Raw genomic sequence first — 17,708 nt, forward strand, 5'->3', positions numbered from 1 at the left:
CTGAACAGATTTGAGACTATCTGAAATCTAACATCACGTTTGCCTTCTCTCTCTCGCACACACATAGCACATCAGTGTATGATCTATAATATAGATATATATTTATGTTTACATAGAGATATAGAGATATATAAATGGATGAGCAGAGTGGCTAGCAGATTGTATATTTTCTGTCCCACCGTCTATCTCAGGGCGTTCGATCATGTCTACAAATTTGGAAAGCTTTTACAATATATTAATTCCTGGGCCCCACTCCACTTTAATTGGTTTAGGGTCAGCCCCAGACATCAACCCTTCTTAAAAAGCTCCCCAGCTAATTCGAACATGCAGACAGGATTGAGAGTCATTGTCTAATGCCTGGGGCTCTGCCTTCAACTGGAATCAGCTTTAATTAATCTCCTGCTTTAATTCTGTGATGTATATGTCATGCTGTATTATATTTTGGTTTCAGATATATTTCACTGAGCAATAAAAATAAAGGGAGAACAGTTGGTGAAGATTTACTCAAGAAATTAAGTTTGTCATTAATACAAATGGTGGGCCATCTGGATAAGCAACAAGGCTCTGTTACTGAAGAATGTTTTCAACGGGTGCAGAATCTTCATTATTAAGCCAGTTAGCAATGGCACTGAATGTTCAAAGCCTGTACTTTAATTAGAGAAGGGTACATACTGATTAAGCATTTACTTAATGATTATTCATGGCCATTAATGGATACTTACCTTTCTCCTGCATTCAGGTCTATACTGAGGAATACCTAGAAATTGAATGGAATTCAAAAACCATTCTAAAGGGCAGAGTTAAAAAGCAGAAATGATGATTGTCTTGCATTGGAGTCAGTGATCTCAATTATTAATAGGTTTATGCTTCCAAATACATAAACCAATTTGTTTATGAAAGCCTGTCTTTCTCTGATTGTGTTTAACACATACATGTGTATACTTACACAGATACAGTTCACTGAAAATAAGTCAGAAATAACTAGGTTCTTGCCATGATTCTGGCCACCACTGGATTGGCAGAGCCGTGTTAAAAACTTTCAGCTAGGTGTCAGACATTGGCTAAGTCCATTTTACTCATCTCGGCTACATTGACTAGCAGTTTTGAAGTCATGCTACAGTATTTGTTCTGTATTTCAACTTTAGTTCCAACAAGTGCTTTGAGCAACTTAGCATAGAGAAAGGCAAAGTTTTGGTGAAACACTGTAATGTGTACCTTACATCAAAATGATTTTGAATAGCATTCTACTTTGAAGTACGTTTTCCCCTTGATTCCTTTCACCGCTCAATATCATTCTGCCCTGTTAGAAATACAGCTTCAGTTCTAGAAAGCACCCCTGTAATAAAAGCTACCAGTTGAAAATCAGTCCACAGGCTACTCAGTTTTACCCATCAAGCTGAAATTTTTCCAGTGGTATTCTAATGCATTACTTTGAGATTTTTTTCCTCCAGAATACGAAGAGCCTACAATAGAAGGTTTGGGTCTATTGTAAAGGTCACCCCATGCCACAAAAAGGTGCTCCCACACAACACCACAGCTTAAAATGGAGAAGCCCAATGGAGAAGGTCCATGTTTCAGGAATCATTTTGACCTAGAGTAATAAATGAGGTCTTTGCCCAGAGGCAGAGGCCAAAGTTTTGCATATTGCTTTAGACCTGCTATGGATAAAAGGAGGAAAATGATAATGTGGGATCCCTCTTGCCACTCCTTTTACTTACTGGGGCTCTGTCTGCAGTCACACTTGGTGTCACCATTAATTAAACCAGTGGATCAATTCAGTGAAGCCAAGATTTAATTCAGTTAAATATTATTAAGAAGTATCTATCTTCTACCATGAAGACCCAAGTCTGTCAAAACCCTACAGAGGTGGCCTACCTTAAGACTGTCAAGGCCAAGGGGATTAGTCAGAGGTCGCAGAAAGTGCTGCTCATGGATGACCCGGAATGTCAAACGATCTGAGGTTATCTAGATATGCTAGAGACATCCCCACTTATCGAAGTATTTTCAACTAGAGAATCCAGAAACGAGGGGCAGGAGAAATGTCACATAATGTAGGTAATCACACAATGATTTTTTTTAACTTAGAATCCTTCTCAGACGTCTTTTCATTGTTTCACATCACCTCATTTCCCAAGGCCTTGACGTGTGTCGCGGCCATCTGTTTCATGAGGTGGACTACCTTTCAGCACAACATCCAGAAACACATGGAAGTCAAATGCTGGTTAAATGGCATTATCTTGAACCACAAATATATTTTTTAATATAGAAAACTTGAAAAGTTACTGTTATATGTCTCATATAACTAAAGAGCATCATTTCCAGCAGTTTCATTGTTTAAAAAGAGTCAATTTATTTCCCACACATTTACAGTAAATATTAATAATTGTAATAATTTTATAGTATTTATTATTCCTTAATAAATTATTACCTTGAGTTTAATACATGATTAGATTTAAAGCATATATTAAAATATAATTTTAAAGTGAAATATTTTTTAAATTTGTTTTTCTTATCAACAATTTTTATAAATTTATATTTTAAATGAAATATTTATTTAGTATTATTTTTTAAATAATGTGCTATAAGGCACATGCACTCATCAGAGAAAAATAGAGAGAGAAAGAAAGCAAGCCACCAGGTCAAGGACTAGAACTGTGGTCGACCATGTGGGGGTCTAGTGCCTTAACCATCACGCCACCTGGTGGCCTCCATAAATTTTTATTTTTCATTGTCATGTTTTTTATGATCAAAATGAAAGCGACACGTAAATGGATTGCTTTCACAGTGGAGATACTATTCTGGACAGATGCTCCAAAGTTTTATTGGAAACCATTTGTCTTTCCCAAACCGTATCTGGAGATTTATACAGTGTAGGGTAAGGTAAACATAGAAACTGATTGTGGTGATCTGGAGCTACTGGAAGCTCTTTGTTTTGATGGAACCCAAGGAGATACGTGTGCAAGACTCTGTCAGTTATGAAGAAGAGGTATTTTCACGATGTTGAAATACTGAACGCCATTCCTCCCTTCACAGTCTTCGTTGGTCAATATCCATATTTAAATGTTATTCATCGTAACACTTGTGAAGTTAAATGGCCTGTATGTTAAATTCTCATCTAAAGTGATGATTTTTTTCCTATTTTTTAATGAATTACTTACTTGGGGCTGGCAGGTGGCATGGTGGTTAAGGTGCTGGATTTCCACAGGGCCGACCATTGTCCAAGTCCTGGACCTGGTGGCTTGTTTTCTTGTTCCCTTTGTCTCTGTCTTTCTCTGGTAAAATTAAAAAATACTAATAACAAATGGAATTAAATTAAATGAAATATTTATTTATTTGTTATTCTTTTTATTTTTCAATTTGCTATAAGGTATGTACACTTACCAGAGAGACAAGCGTGAGAAAGCAAGCCACCAGGGTCTGGGACTCAAACTTCAGTCTGCCATATGGGAGTCCAGCACCTTAACCATTATGCCGCCTGTTGACCCCAAGTGACTGTATTGTTAATTAAGAGAATGGGTCACTGAAAGTGTGAGTTTATCAAGAACAATTTTACATTTTAAGAGCTTCCAGCTTTATGTATATCTCATGAAATTTAGTTGTCAAGGAGCAGAGAAGAACGCTCTAGTTAAGTACTGGCCAAATAGATGGAAAGGAAAAAATTCTAGGAATTCCTCTGATCGTGGATGGATTGGTAGAGGGAAAAAATGATGCAAAGAGATTCCCTGTCTAAACACATCCTCTCCAAAGTCTTTAGACTTTAAGATGGCTTCTGAGAAAGCAGCAACACGGCATGCTCCTCCTTTTGTTTTAAACATGGATCACGGTTTGTAATGGAACACATTAGGGACGTGTATTCAGTCTGTAGAAACCACATTTATCATGGGCTGTACAAAGACCTTCATTCACTGTGCAGTTGGAGATGCAGAAAAACTATGGGAAGGAACAGCACCGGTGGAGCGTCCTGTGACCCGGAGCCAGACACTATGTGTGTTATTGTTTGGTGACAGTGGATGGTATTTAGATCTTATGTTACCATAGTTACTCCTTCATGTTGTGCTTGGTACATTTCTGCTGTGCCACTGTTCTCCACCTACTATATTCATGCAAGCAGTCCATGTACATTCACTGTTAAAATAAGAACTAGTAAAACTTCAGTTCTGCAATCCCTGCTTCAGTTTGCTCAGATCTAATCTCCTTGTTTCCAAAGACGTCTGAGCTCTCTACACCTACTCACCAAATTCTGGCCCTGGCAAGAAGTGAAAAGCAGAATTTTACAGCCAGTCGACCCAGTCTCAGCAGACTCCTTACTGGGTTCTGACCGGTTCTCCACTTCGCTGTGTTTATTTCTTCCCTGAAAACGTTTCCAGTGATACATGTTTATACTCTTAGAGTCCCTTAATCATCAGCCCTCCCAAATAGCTAGGCCTGTGAGAACGCAGCCCTGCCTGTCCACGTGCAGGCGGTTTTCAGCTCAGTGGTGGCCAGGGCTTCTGGACAGACATGCTCCAATACGGAGAATAATGCTTCTTGGTGTGGGTCAGGTAGGGAGGCGACTACCTGTGACTGAAGCGAGGGCCCAGAGGATGTGCTCACATGGGCTGGAGAGAAGACTGACTGTCCCCACAGGGACCTGGACACCTAGTAGGCACTCCTGGCTCCCAGGGGTGGTGACAACACCAGACCTGGAGAAGACATGGGCTCCGAGAAAAGAGGAACCCAGGGAGATTGCTCCTTTCCGGGGTGACTGGTTACTCCAATCTTAGTTCTTTGAAGATGCTTTGGCAACTTTTTTTTTTTTTTCTGAATAAAGGATATGTCACTTTAAATACAATTCTAGATATCGTTCCATTCACATATGAGATCTATTCAGTAATTTCCTTTGAAATGTTTTTATCAGTTCTTGTCATCTATATGAATAAATTACCCAACTTAATCATTTTTAGTGGGTTACTGAGCAGTCAGTCCTAACTGAGCTTCGGGTGCTACCTGGAATAACACAGTGAGTGACTCATGGCGCAGGTGGGGCATGTGAGGATCCCAGACAGAATGAGGTCACAGGGGAGTGATGCTCCAGTTCAAGGAGGCCAGGAGTGGGGAGGCATCAGGAAGGAAGATGGGAAGGAATGGTCAACAGGCAGGAGATGGGTAGCAGGTACCCCAGGAGACAGGGGTAGCTGGTACCCCAAGAGATAGGGAGGAGACCCACAGAAGGTAGAGGGACCAGCAGGGTAAAATGCTGCTTGGTGAGGGTGGGGGCAGGAAAATGAATGCTGCAGATTGAACATTGGATTTATTTATTTTATTTATTTATTTTTCAGTTTGCTATAGCATATGTGTGCTTTCCAGAGACAGAGAGAGAGGGAGAGAGAGAGAAGGAAAGTGAGAAATCACCTCCTGGGGGGATGACCAGTGCTGCAAACCCTTCTCCTCCATTCTCATCTGAGGATTGTGGGCATGCACACATACACGCCAAGTGTGATTTTCAAGCCACTAGGTCCAGGACTTGAATCGCACACTTGGCCAGGTAGGATCCAGCCACCCTAAACACTACACCATCTGGCTGTCCCTGAATATTGCATTTAGATGTACAGTCATGATTTCTTCCAAAGCAATTTTGGCATAGCTACGGGAGCCAGGTATTAGTTAGTGTAGGTTCAAGAGAGAATGGGAGAATCTTGAGATCCTAAGTAGAGATAAGGCCATTTGCAGATACTTTTTATATAAAAGGAAGCAGAAAAGTGGGAGAGTAGCCTGCATGGGAAATATGATTTCATTTTTATTATATTTTATTTTATTTTTTATTTTTTGAAAAGGTTTTTGCTATAGGGCATGTGCGCTCAACAGAAAGAGACAGAGAGACAGAAAATAAGAAATCACCCCCCAGGGGGGTTGGCCGTGCCGCAGTCCCTTCTCCTCCATTCTCCTGTTGGGATCTTGGGCATTAATGCACACATGCCTGTCGTGAGTTTAAGCCACCAGATCCAGGACTCGAGCCACGGTTGACTACATGGGAGTCCAGCAACACAACCATTATGCCAACTGCTGGTCACAGTTATTATTTTATTTTTTAAATATTTTAAGATAAAATTTTAAATTTTACTAAGATATTAAAATCAGAAAATAACTTGTTTCCTGATGAGGATGTTTTTTAGGAAGAGAAAAATTGACAGTTGGGGAAATGTAGAATATTTTCTGGTGAAAAAAGCACTTTCCACAATAAAATGCCCAAACTGATTATTTCTGAAGGAAACCTCATATTCACACTCACCTATCAACAATAGGCCACCAGAAATGGGGTGCCCAGGAAATAATTCTTTCCTGGAGTCTCTTGATAAACTCAGCTTTTATCTTGATGTCTTGATAAGAAGTCACTGTATCTTTCTTTGGGGAATAATTCTTTTATTAAGTGTTCAAATATGTGTGAGATCCAGCATTTGTAAGTTAAGGCTTTTTGTGGTTTTTAACTTAAAGTTAAATAGCCAGAGGGACCAGAAATTAGCTTAATGGCTATGTTGCTGGACTCCCATGTAGTTGACCGCAGTTCAAGTCCTGGACCCAGTGGTTTAATCTCACACCAGGCGTGTGTGCGTGCATGCCCAAGATCCTGAGAGGACAATGGAGGAGAAGGGATTGCGGTGTGGCCATCCCCCTGGAGGGTGATTTCTCACTTTCTGTCTCTCTGTCTCTCTCTGTCTTTCTGGCAAGCGCACACGCCCTATAACAAAAACCTCTCAAAAAAAAAATAAATAAATAAGTAGCCAGACAATGTGAAATCAAAGCCCATCAAGAGAAATCTGTGTGATGCTGCATCTTGGTGCACTAATTGGTTTAACTGCTCCCTGGCCAGTATGTCACCAGTCTGGAACCGTGTCGTGGAACGAGTGGATTTTAGTTTTAATTATTATTTTATTAAACTGCTGGATTTCCTTATGAACTGTTTTCTCTTTTCCTCATGATAGCTTTGTGTCAACATGACCAATGAGAAGATGCACCACTACATCAATGAAGTGCTTTTTCTCCACGAGCAAACAGAATGTGTACAAGAGGGAGTTACCATGGAAACAGCATATTCTCCTGGTAACCAGACCGGAGTTTTGGATTTTTTTTTCCAGGTATTCATATAATATAATATAATTAGACACATAACAGGCTACATGCATCTACATATATGAAGACAAAGAAATTTCTTTCAGGAGGCCTTATTTTTGAGTTATCTTTAAATATGAGACTCTGCACTGTGTTTATAATCTTTCAAAATACATCAATGAGTACAGTTTAGCCTTTTCCGAGTGGGCATTTAGAGGACCGCCAATTCAATGAAAGGACAAGAAACATCAGACATTTTGATATGACAATATTTAACAATATTCAGCATGACTAAAACTCTTCTTTTGGAAGTTACAAGTGTCTGATGCAGAAAATTGACTTTTTAATAAAATAATAATTAAAACTAAAATCATACATTCAGTAGACTCTTTTATTTATTTTCAACATTTCTAAAATTTAACTTTGGAAAGGTTGGCAAGAGAAACATTGACTAATATATAATATGTGATTAAATTAAAAGTCTTATGGGGCAGGAAGGTAGTATGGTGGTGGAATATGACACTCTGGAAGGCTGCCTCTCATGAAGTTTCCTGACTCACAGCTGGAGAACTCCCTGAGTTCTTTGGGCACTTCCATGGCTGGCTGGAGCCAGGGGTTGATCGTGGCATCAAGACCTCACTGAGAGTGCTGCCTCTCTCTCTCTCTCTCTCATGGAAGAAATAAATGAATAAACTTCTAAAAAGAAATGTCTTAGGGCATCTTCAGTGTTTATACTTATTATTTCTGCTTTGCAATAAAAAGAACTTTTTGACTAAATATCTCTATTAGATAAACAAAAATCTATCATAATTAGCAATTCTTATCTTCCTAATGTAGGAATACACAATGGATTTGATTATAGTATCTCTAAAATGCTTGGACATTGTTTAAAACAAAAACCACGCAGTTAATTAGAGAACACGATATTCATTTTCTACCCTCTATTTTTATAAAGGTAGATTTCTAAATTACTTTATTTTTTGCATCTTCACAACACAGTAGTATTACTTCTTTGTGTGCTACCAGCTCGTCAACATTCTTTTTTGTCTTCCATTTCCAAAGAAGCTCTCCTTCTCCAGAAAGCCTTCTCTCATCGTAACACACATAATCTATCCACGTATGTTGTAACGTGTCTACACTGGGCCTATAGACAGCCTCAGACACCCACCTTCCTCATCTAGCCCACGTTCCACCTTGGACTGCTAACTGGTAGTCATCAGAATGGAGCTCTCTCTTAGGTGATCATCCGTAAGGCTTTGTCTTTGGAATGATCATTTCAATAACAGAACCTTCATTTCTGTGATTGGGAAATGAAGGTGGATGTTTCTAGCTGCCAGTTCTTTTACACTCACAAAAATTGCCAAAAACATACCAAGTGAGGTGTGAAACTTGTATTTTTTTCTGTGAATAAGTAGGTCTGTATACTAAGTAACCCTACACCCTACCAGACAAAGCAAGCTTACTGCTTCCTTTCTAGTGATCTGTCACCCTCTCCTACTCACCAGCATTTGCCAGGTGGGCACTGGCCATGTTTACATTTTGACGATCACGTATTTGTCTTGTGTCTTCATTGAAGGGAGGGATTAGTCCAGGTTCTTACTGAATTCTCCAGGTTTCTAGTATACTGTGTTGCATTCTGTAATATTTGATGCATTTTGTGGTTTAAGTGAAATCCCACATGGTAACCTTTCACATGCATGAGACACAGTAGAGCAATTCAGTCTCTCCGAGGTCTTTATTCTTGAGGGATTGAGGACATTTATCATTTGTTAGTTTTTGTTTGTTTGTTTGTTTGTTTTGTTTGTATTTTTTTTTTAAGTTTGCCACGGAGAGAAAGGGAAAACAAGAAAGCATCCCCCATGGGCCATGGCCATGCCACAGTCTCTTCTCCTCCATCTTCCTCTCAGGGTTTTGGGTATGATGCACTCAAGCCCAGTGTGTTTTACAGTCCCACCAGCTCCAGGACCCTAACTGCACAGTTGGCCACGTGGCATCCGCTCATGTAACCAGCAGGCCTTGGGCCAGCCCCATTTATCCGGTTTTTTTATTATTTATTTTCCCATGTTCCAGTCTTTTCAGACTATTTGGCAAGCTTTCAAAGTCTAGCAGGTTGATTACCACCAATCTTTCCTGACTTTATTTTAAACATCTAGCAAACATATCACACAAGAATTTGTGTTTCAGTTGGAGACAATATAAATCATAATGCTTTAAAACATCTTGAGTGACCAGCCTCCATCCTAGGAGATTACGTGCATCATCATGCTGTTTGAAGCAGGGAGGTTTACCTTTCTCTTTGCATTGTTCTAGTCCCTTCTGCTAATCTGGAGCCTTTTCTGAATTACTGAGACATCCATTAAATGGTTCAGCAAACAAACTTTCTCCCTCCCAAAGAGGACGTCTGTCACTGCCCCTGACAGACAGCCTTGGAATAGCCTGTCTGTGCTCTGCTCGTCTGTCTCCACTCATGTGCGTGTTTGTGTGCACATGTGTAAGTGTATAGGACACAGAGAAGTGCGGTGGCGTGATGCTTGGTTCCTGAAGGAATTACTCATGTTAGTATATTTCAGAATTTAGCCTACTCTTCGGCAAAGAGGATGATATAAATTGAAATAAAGAATTGTTTGATCTTTAAAGAATCACAGAAAAGACCACACTGTGGTGATCTCCTCCTGAAGTCCTCTTCCTTTTGAGACTTAAGGATATTTTTTAATCCTTCACTTCTGAGCCCCCTATAGGGACTTGTGGGGACCCCAGAAACTCTGCTTCTGGCAGTGTATTGAATGGGACTGCCTGTGTGGCCAGCACTCTCAGTATTGCACGTTCATCTCCCAACGTCCTTATCAAAACCATTTCTGTATTGATACGGGACGTCTCTCCTGGCCCTGCTGGCTTCCGTAGTTGGCTGAGTGGGGTGAATTTGCTTCTGCAGGCATCCCCAGTTCTTTCCCAGAGCCAGTCTCCATGCTGTGGCCTTCTTGGGGACGCTGTTCCACCCTCACCTTGGAGATGGCTGTCAAAGGGTGCTCTGGTGTGAGCTCCAGGAGGTGTCTTTCCCACGGCTGATATTAACCTCCATCCCTACAGTGGAAGGACGACCCCACCTTCCACAGGCTCAGACAGCTGTATACTGCCTTTGGATTTTCCTTGATGTAAACAGGAACTCTGAGACACTTAAAACAACTAAAATGTTTAAGAAGAAACAGAAATGAGCTAATGGCCAAATAAATGACATTATAAAATGCCTATGTGAATGAATGGTGCTGATCTTAGGTCGAAATGGAGGCTGAAATAACCATAGGGGTCAATATGTATTTATGTAAATTTATGTAAAATACATAAACTAATGTGTTTTTGAAAGTGTATTTATGGCTGGCTGGTGGTGAAGGCAGCTGTATCCCACCTGGCGGACTCCTCAGTTCAAGTTCCAGACTGGATGGCTTGAAAAACATGCAGGGCCCCTGTGCATGTGTGCCCCAGGTCCCAACAGGTCGGAGAAGTGGAGGAGAAGGGGCTGTGGCATCACGATGCCACACTGGGCGTGCCTTCTCTCTCTTCCCCACCTCTTACTCTCTCTGGTGCGTGCACATGCCATTTGGCAAATTTTAAAAATATATTTGATGCGCCAATAATGAGATTATCCTAGGAAACCGAAGAGAAAGAAAGATAGACAATACTCGGTAAAAATGTTATTCAACTGTTACCTAAGCCACATGGCCAAAATGGTGTTCTGTATGAAGGGATGGAATGCTAGGATGGGAAGTTATTTAAGCACTATTTTGTCTTCAAGAAAGATTCATTTTATTTTGTATTCTCTCTATCCTTTATATGTTATGTGTGTGTGTATATATACACACACACATATTTATATATATAATATATAAAAAATATATATACACATATAATATATACACATAATATATATACATATTTATGTATTTTTTATATATATATATACACACACACACATATTTGTAATTTTATTTTCTTTGATAGTAGTAAACTACCAGATTTCTAGCTGAAATCATAGCTTCAGATTTTTTTCTAGGTCCTAATATTGGAATCTCATAGATTTTCCTTCCTATCAAATGGGATTTTGCCACAATTTTTATGACTTATTATAAATTTTTTTTAAGTTTCTTGTCTCAACATAAGGATGAAATTTTGAAATGAGTTATATTTCAGAAAAAATGACAAGTTTTTTTATAGTGTAAGATTTTAATATTTTTTTATTAGGAGAAGAGTGTAGTTTCTAATTAGCGCCCATGTTTTGATGACACAGAACACATTTTTTTCAAGCATTTAGTTATTCATCTACACAACAAATACCAAGGATTACCTACTTCGCCTCGGAGCTATGCTAGGTGGTGGAGTTACAACAGTGAGAAAAAGTCTGAGAGTATCAAAAGTACGGACTGATTTTTTTTCTGAGTGTCTGCATGAATATATTATGATAAAACCATAGGTGGGCATATGTGAACAAGAACAGGAGTCTCAAACTAAGTAATAGAAGAAAAAACTATCTCATTTTTCACTTTCAGAAGCCATCTGGATTTCTCTCTTTATTGGATGAAGAAAGTGAAATGATTTGGTCAATGGAACCCAACCTTCCAAAAAAGCTGCAAAATCTCTTAGAATCCTCAAACACAAATGCGGTATACTCCCCTATTAAGGATGGAAATGGGAATGTCGCCCTCAGAGATCAAGCCACGGCCTTCACTGTTATGCACTATGCAGGGAGGGTAAGTTTTAAAGATGTGTGATTGCGTAGCACAGGACTTAGAGGCAAGTTTTAGAGTTTTTGATATTTTAGGGAGTATTATTTTGATGAACAAAAGCTAAATGAACATTCCACAAAATGTCGCTTTTATGAGTTTTGCTTTTTTTTTTTTTTTTTGCCAGAAAGGAATTAATATCTTCGGAATGGCAGATGAGGCATGTTGTGTGGTCCTTCCTGTAATATTTCTAGAATTACAGCTTAGCATGAGCAGAAGAGCCTTGGGTTTAACCCCGATCTCTGCTGTAAACTGTGGGATGTCTTTGTATTCAGAGTTGGTGTGTTCTGACTATGGTTCTTAGTATTCAAGTATTTCTTCTGTAACTGTGTCATCCTGAGAAAGAAAGCTGCTGTTAGAGCTCTCACCAGGTTTGTAGAATGTGCTGCTTTCTTCAGAATCATTAAGGACTTCTTCTCTGTATAAAACTTCTCACATGTCTTGGTCTAGACTAATATCAGGCTTTTCTCACTGACGGCAGCATTTCCCGTGGCTTATCTGCCATGACTCCCCCGTGCAAGACGTCTGTTTGGGTTATTTTTTCTATTTCACTCACTATTTTCCTACCTTCCTCAACCCCCAAATTCTCTCACACTCACATTGTAACTATCCTCCTCGTTTGCTTAGCAATATCAAATTTTATCCATTTTCTTCACACCTAAATCCATGTCTCTTTATCCCTAGTCTAACCCTATAATTAATTTCTCTCACCTTTGTTTTTTGTATTTGTTTTTTGTTTTGTATTGTTTTTTGAGAGGTTTTTGCTATAGGGCATGCGCAATTGCCAGAAAGACAAAGAGAGACAGAAAGCAAGAAATCACCCCACAGGGGAGATGGCCACGCCACAATCCTTTCTTATCCTTTCTCCTCTTGGGATCTTGGGCATGCATGCACATGCGCCCAGCATGAGTTTAAACCACTGTAGCCAGGACTCGAACCATGGTCGACTACATGGGAGTCCAATGGCACAGCCATTACGCCAACTGCTACTCCCTAATTTCTTCCACCTTTGAATGTGTAGCCCTCTGTTCCCTCCTCCCCTTCCTTTGACACCACTTAGTACAAATGACCTACTAGGGCTGCAATCTTTAGTCACTGTCTTACAATAAATTCCATTCATCTCTGCATTCACTGAGATTCTTATATATCAAACATGGAGCACTTAGAATCAAGGACTAGAAGCATATGCCTTGCCTTTAAATAGTTCACATTCACATGAGAAGGCAAATGAACAAATATTGATAATAATATACTAATACTTTAGTATGATAGTAATGAAATATATATATGTGTGTGTATATGTATATACACATATATGTATATATATATGTATGTGTGTGTGTGTGTGTATATATATATATATATATATAAAATTTTTGACAATTTCTAAGTAATTGACTCAAAGACTATAGAACTGCTTTCCAGAGGAGGTATGACACAACCTATGCCTTCGAGGGTGAGTTCCAGCTCATTGATTACAACAGAGAGGGAGGCATTCTAGTAAGGACACAGAATTTTGAAAGTGCATGGCGTGTGTATCACTCCAGATTTGGTTACATAGGCCAGAATTGACTATAGATATTTAAGCTGAAAATAATTTAGTTCAATAAAATAATCACTAAGAGACTGTATTATTTTCTGGAATGACCTTGAAACCTCACCATACACAAAGCTACCAAAGTAGTTACAGCCCCATCTTCGATCACAAAGCCTGCAGCGAGATCGAGAAGCCACAGCTATTGATTCTCGATCATCGCTACCACCCACCTTCCCAAGTAAAGTATCCGTAGTCTGCACTCAGCATCGAGGAAGCTGGTCATAGCACTGGAGCTAAATCAACTATCTTCATGACAGGTGTCCCACACAAAATAGCAGGAGCAACAGCAGGGAGGTCTCCTCACATGGCTTGTGTGATGGCGCCATGCAGATTGAAGCTGGGAGGTGACTTTCTTGCTTTCCAAGCTTTGCTTACAGAGAGCGACAGGATGGGTGTGGTGTCCATCCCACTCTCCCCCCCACCTCATATTTGGAAATGATGTACACAGTTCAGTATAGAGAAAACTCGAGGTGTCACATTGGAAAGTTTGTTTTTGGCTCTGCCATGGATGGATGTGCATGTACCCTTGAGACTTTGTCTTTCTGCTAATGTCAGTTCATGGAAGACTTTCAGACAGGGCAGAAAGATGAAGCAGGCAGGGAAGCAGAGACCATCATGTGGGACCTATAGGTAAAGCCAAGGGCCTTTGTGAATGCTAAGCAAGGTCTAAATTTGAGCAATCTTAGTGGGGCGAAAGTGAAGACATGGCACGCAGAAAAGAGAACAGGGAGGTGACTAGCTGGATATGCGAGGCCGGGAAGTTAGGACCTGGGAAGACACAGCGAGTTCTCTCTGGGCTCATCAACAAGGGGTTGCCTGCAGTCGACCAAGACAGGAAATCCTGGAGAATGAAGCAGTTTGCAAGGAATGATACCCAGTTTTAGATGTTCTATATTTGCATGTTTTTAATGAAAATACGAACATGATGCTAAATATATTTGATGCTGGGATAAAAGAGTTGGGTTGTTTTTAGAAACATGGTTATATATTTGGAAATGTATATATTCATGATTCTCCCCAGGAAGGGCAAGGAGAAGAGGGAGGAAAGAAGTTTGTTGAAGCATAGTGTCACAGAAACCAAGAGAAAAGAAGAGCAGGGACTGGGTGTTTGATGATGGTGACCCTGTGAGAAGTGACAGTGGTGTCATAGAGGGTGTGAGTGGTTAATGGGGTATGAAGAGGAAGCCCGTGGAAGGTTTCATTTGAATATTCCTGGAGAGGTGCTTTCTCCTGTACTTGAAGGGCTAGGCTTTTACAATTCTTAATACAGATGGGAATCTTTTAGTCTTGCATCCAGATTTCTTAATCTGTATTTTCTTTATGTTAGACATTTATTGGATTTAATGGAATTATTTAAAAATTTGTAAAAACAATGATGTAATAATTTTGGGAAATTATTTTCCTAAAAGTTTTACAGAAGCTGCTGTAAGTAGGTTACACTTGACCCACCTTGAAAGTCTGTGTTGTGTGTGGGAGATGCCCTAGATGCTCACTAAATGCTAATTGCATTTAAGTGAGTGAAAGTGTGCTCTGGAATAAAAGCCTTTTGATTATTTTTTATTTGGTTTTAAAAATTGTTCTATAGGCACTAAATAAAATTTCAATTTTAATTTTTATTGTTTTTAGGAAATTTGGGGGGAGAACAACTAACATTTTAAATTAGCATAATTATTCTACTGTGTTCTGATAGAAATAAAGCAAAATAGAGAAAGTCAGTTGATTAACTTGTACAGCATCAAAACCCCTATGCAATCATGAATTTTCCTATAAAAGCACCTTTAGTTTTAAGCAAGATTTCCATAATTGGAGTCGATTTTGTGGTTTTATAAAAATCTTTTATTTCACTGGGATGTGCTAATGAGTCTTAGCCAGAGGACTCCCTAAGGCGCCATTCGTGTGCTACAGTGCAGATTATATGTAATTTGTGGCAATATGCCAAGCTGTATGCCATTCAAATCACCAAACATAGTTACGTATGCTTAAATTTTGAGCTATTGCATTCTAAAACAACAGCAAATTCTGCATTTTATAAATCAAAAGATGGACATGAAAGTGACTGATTTAAAGTTAACAAGCGTGGTCTATCTTGGATGGTAGGATGGACATTCTTGAATAGATCATTGATAATGAAGTTGGCCCCAGAAGAGAGCTCGATGGCTCTGGGGCTCTTGGGTGGGCACGGTCCATTCTTTGGCAGGAGGAATGAGATGGAGCGTCTCTCTCATCACTACTTGCTCCTCCGTTATGTATTTATTGGGGCTTTGTAGAGACATTTACTACATCTCCTAGGAAGGATGACCATTATCACTGTGAGGATTTTGGCGTCCGGCCCCATCTGGACGGACTCCCCTGTGCTGAAAGCACTGACTGGGATGCGCTACACGGTTCTGAATCTGTTTGGAGCAGAGGCTCAGAGGTCCTTTTAGAAATGTTTAAGCAACATTATTTAAATTACAGCTGGAGACCTCTTCTAAACACATTTGAATTTTTCATTACTCATAGGAGCACGGTGTAGTTTCCAATCTCCATTACAGAAATATTTTAAGTAAATGGGAAGAGGCTATGTATGAAATATTAACAGGGTCTCATTAGTGAGCATAAATCTGAATTAAAGAAGGCTTGTGGGGTTTTGTTGTTTTTATTTGTTTTAACCAATTTTAAACCATATATGGGATTGCCTGTTTTAGGTACTGTCCTAAACCTTATACTTGGGATTTAAGTGATAGGTGAGTGTCAAATCCAGAAATGTGTCTGCTTTTATTGTCTTGGGAATCACGAAGGAAAGAAGAGTGATGGCTTGGCAAAATATACTGACTCTTAGGAGTTTAATTTCCATTAAGGTAATCCCAAATTGATTTGAGTAGTAGGTACTATGTTAACGTCCCTAAGTTTTGATGTTAGGAAGGCAAATATTTTAGGAGCTAATAAAGCAGTCTGAAGAAATAAAAGTTGAATAATGAAAGTATAAATTAAAATTAATATTTATGCAACATATAACATGAACTTTGTGGTCTGGTATTAAGGCCTTTGTCTGGAAGCGCCTCCTTGGGATAAACACTCTGAGTTCAGTTTTCCAACTACATAGACTTGGTGAAAACCAGTGAGTCACAGAACGCAAAACAGCTCTGTACGAGTCCCCAGGGCTGCCGCTGTGGAATTCCACACACCAACTGGCTTCGAGCAGCAGAAACTTCGGCCGGCCAATGGCACATCCATAGCTCAGCTCTCTGTGATGCTATACCCAGTGGGCGAGTCCCAGGCTCATGTCCTGAGGATTCTCGGTACACCACACACACACACACACACACACACACACACACACACACACACACACATGTGCATGCCCATGATCCTGGCTGGCTGAGGCTCATGGCAGGCCATGCCATGAAGACCTTGTTGCAGGTGCTTGTCTCTCTGCCTCTCTCTCTTTCTGTCTCTCTTTCTGCTTCTCTCCCTACGTGTCTTTGTCTCTCTGTCTCTGTGTGTGTGTGGTCTGTCATGGAAGAAATAAAATAAACATTAATAAACAAAGTTGTTCTTCACAGTGCAGGAGGGTGGGAGTACAAAGTCAACTTCCTGCAGAGTAGGCTGCTGTAGAAGCTCCAGAGGCAACGCTTTCGTGCCTCACTCCTAGCTCCCTGAGGCTGCTAGCAACCAGCATGTGTTAGCTCCAGTCTCTGCCTCGGTCAAGCAGCTTCCACCTTGTGTCTTTGTGTCCTGTCCCCTCCTAAGGACTCGGGGTCCTCCCCAGTCTAGCGTGGCGTCATCCTAACTGCCTGTGTCTGCAGATGGTGTGGCCAAGTACATCCTTATTCTGTGAACCTGGTGTACGTGGATTTGGGGATCTGCTGTTTAACCTATACAGGCTAGTGGTGGCCCCGCCATGCCTCATTTTCCTCACCTTTCCTGTTTTTCTCTCTCCAAGTCTTGGGGGGAAATTCTAGTGTTCGATGTGCATGCTCACAGAATTCGTGCGGTGTAGTGAAGAGAGGAGCCTCTGGCTTACCTTGGGTTTGAGTTTCTGCTCCATCGTGGTATGACTGGGAGGGAGACACAGCCCCTCAATCGCCACACCCTGGAAATTATAATTAAAAAGTTACGTTCATGAGCCTCATACATTTATTCTGGGAGTTGAGTGGTGAGCCAGCAGTGAAAGCAGGTCTGGTTATTGTTACATAATGCTCCAAACATACAAGTCAGATTTCCCTAAGAATAGCTGAAGGTCTTCGATGCAGGACTGCCAATTTTAG

General features: G+C 40.1%; 1 protein-coding gene across 1 annotated transcript in view; it reads left to right on the top strand.

Moving 5' to 3' along the window:
* Positions 1-17,708, top strand: part of MYO16 (myosin XVI) — a 603,762-nt gene that overhangs the window by 378,637 nt on the left and 207,417 nt on the right. Inside the window, 2 exon segments of the mRNA XM_027776197.1 lie at positions 6,960-7,112; positions 11,628-11,828. Coding sequence (XP_027631998.1) covers positions 6,960-7,112; positions 11,628-11,828 — 354 coding nt within the window.

The sequence above is a fragment of the Tupaia chinensis genome, unplaced genomic scaffold, assembly GCF_000334495.1.
Source record: "Tupaia chinensis unplaced genomic scaffold, TupChi_1.0 Scaffold000644_1, whole genome shotgun sequence".
NCBI classification, from domain to species: Eukaryota; Metazoa; Chordata; class Mammalia; order Scandentia; family Tupaiidae; genus Tupaia; species Tupaia belangeri.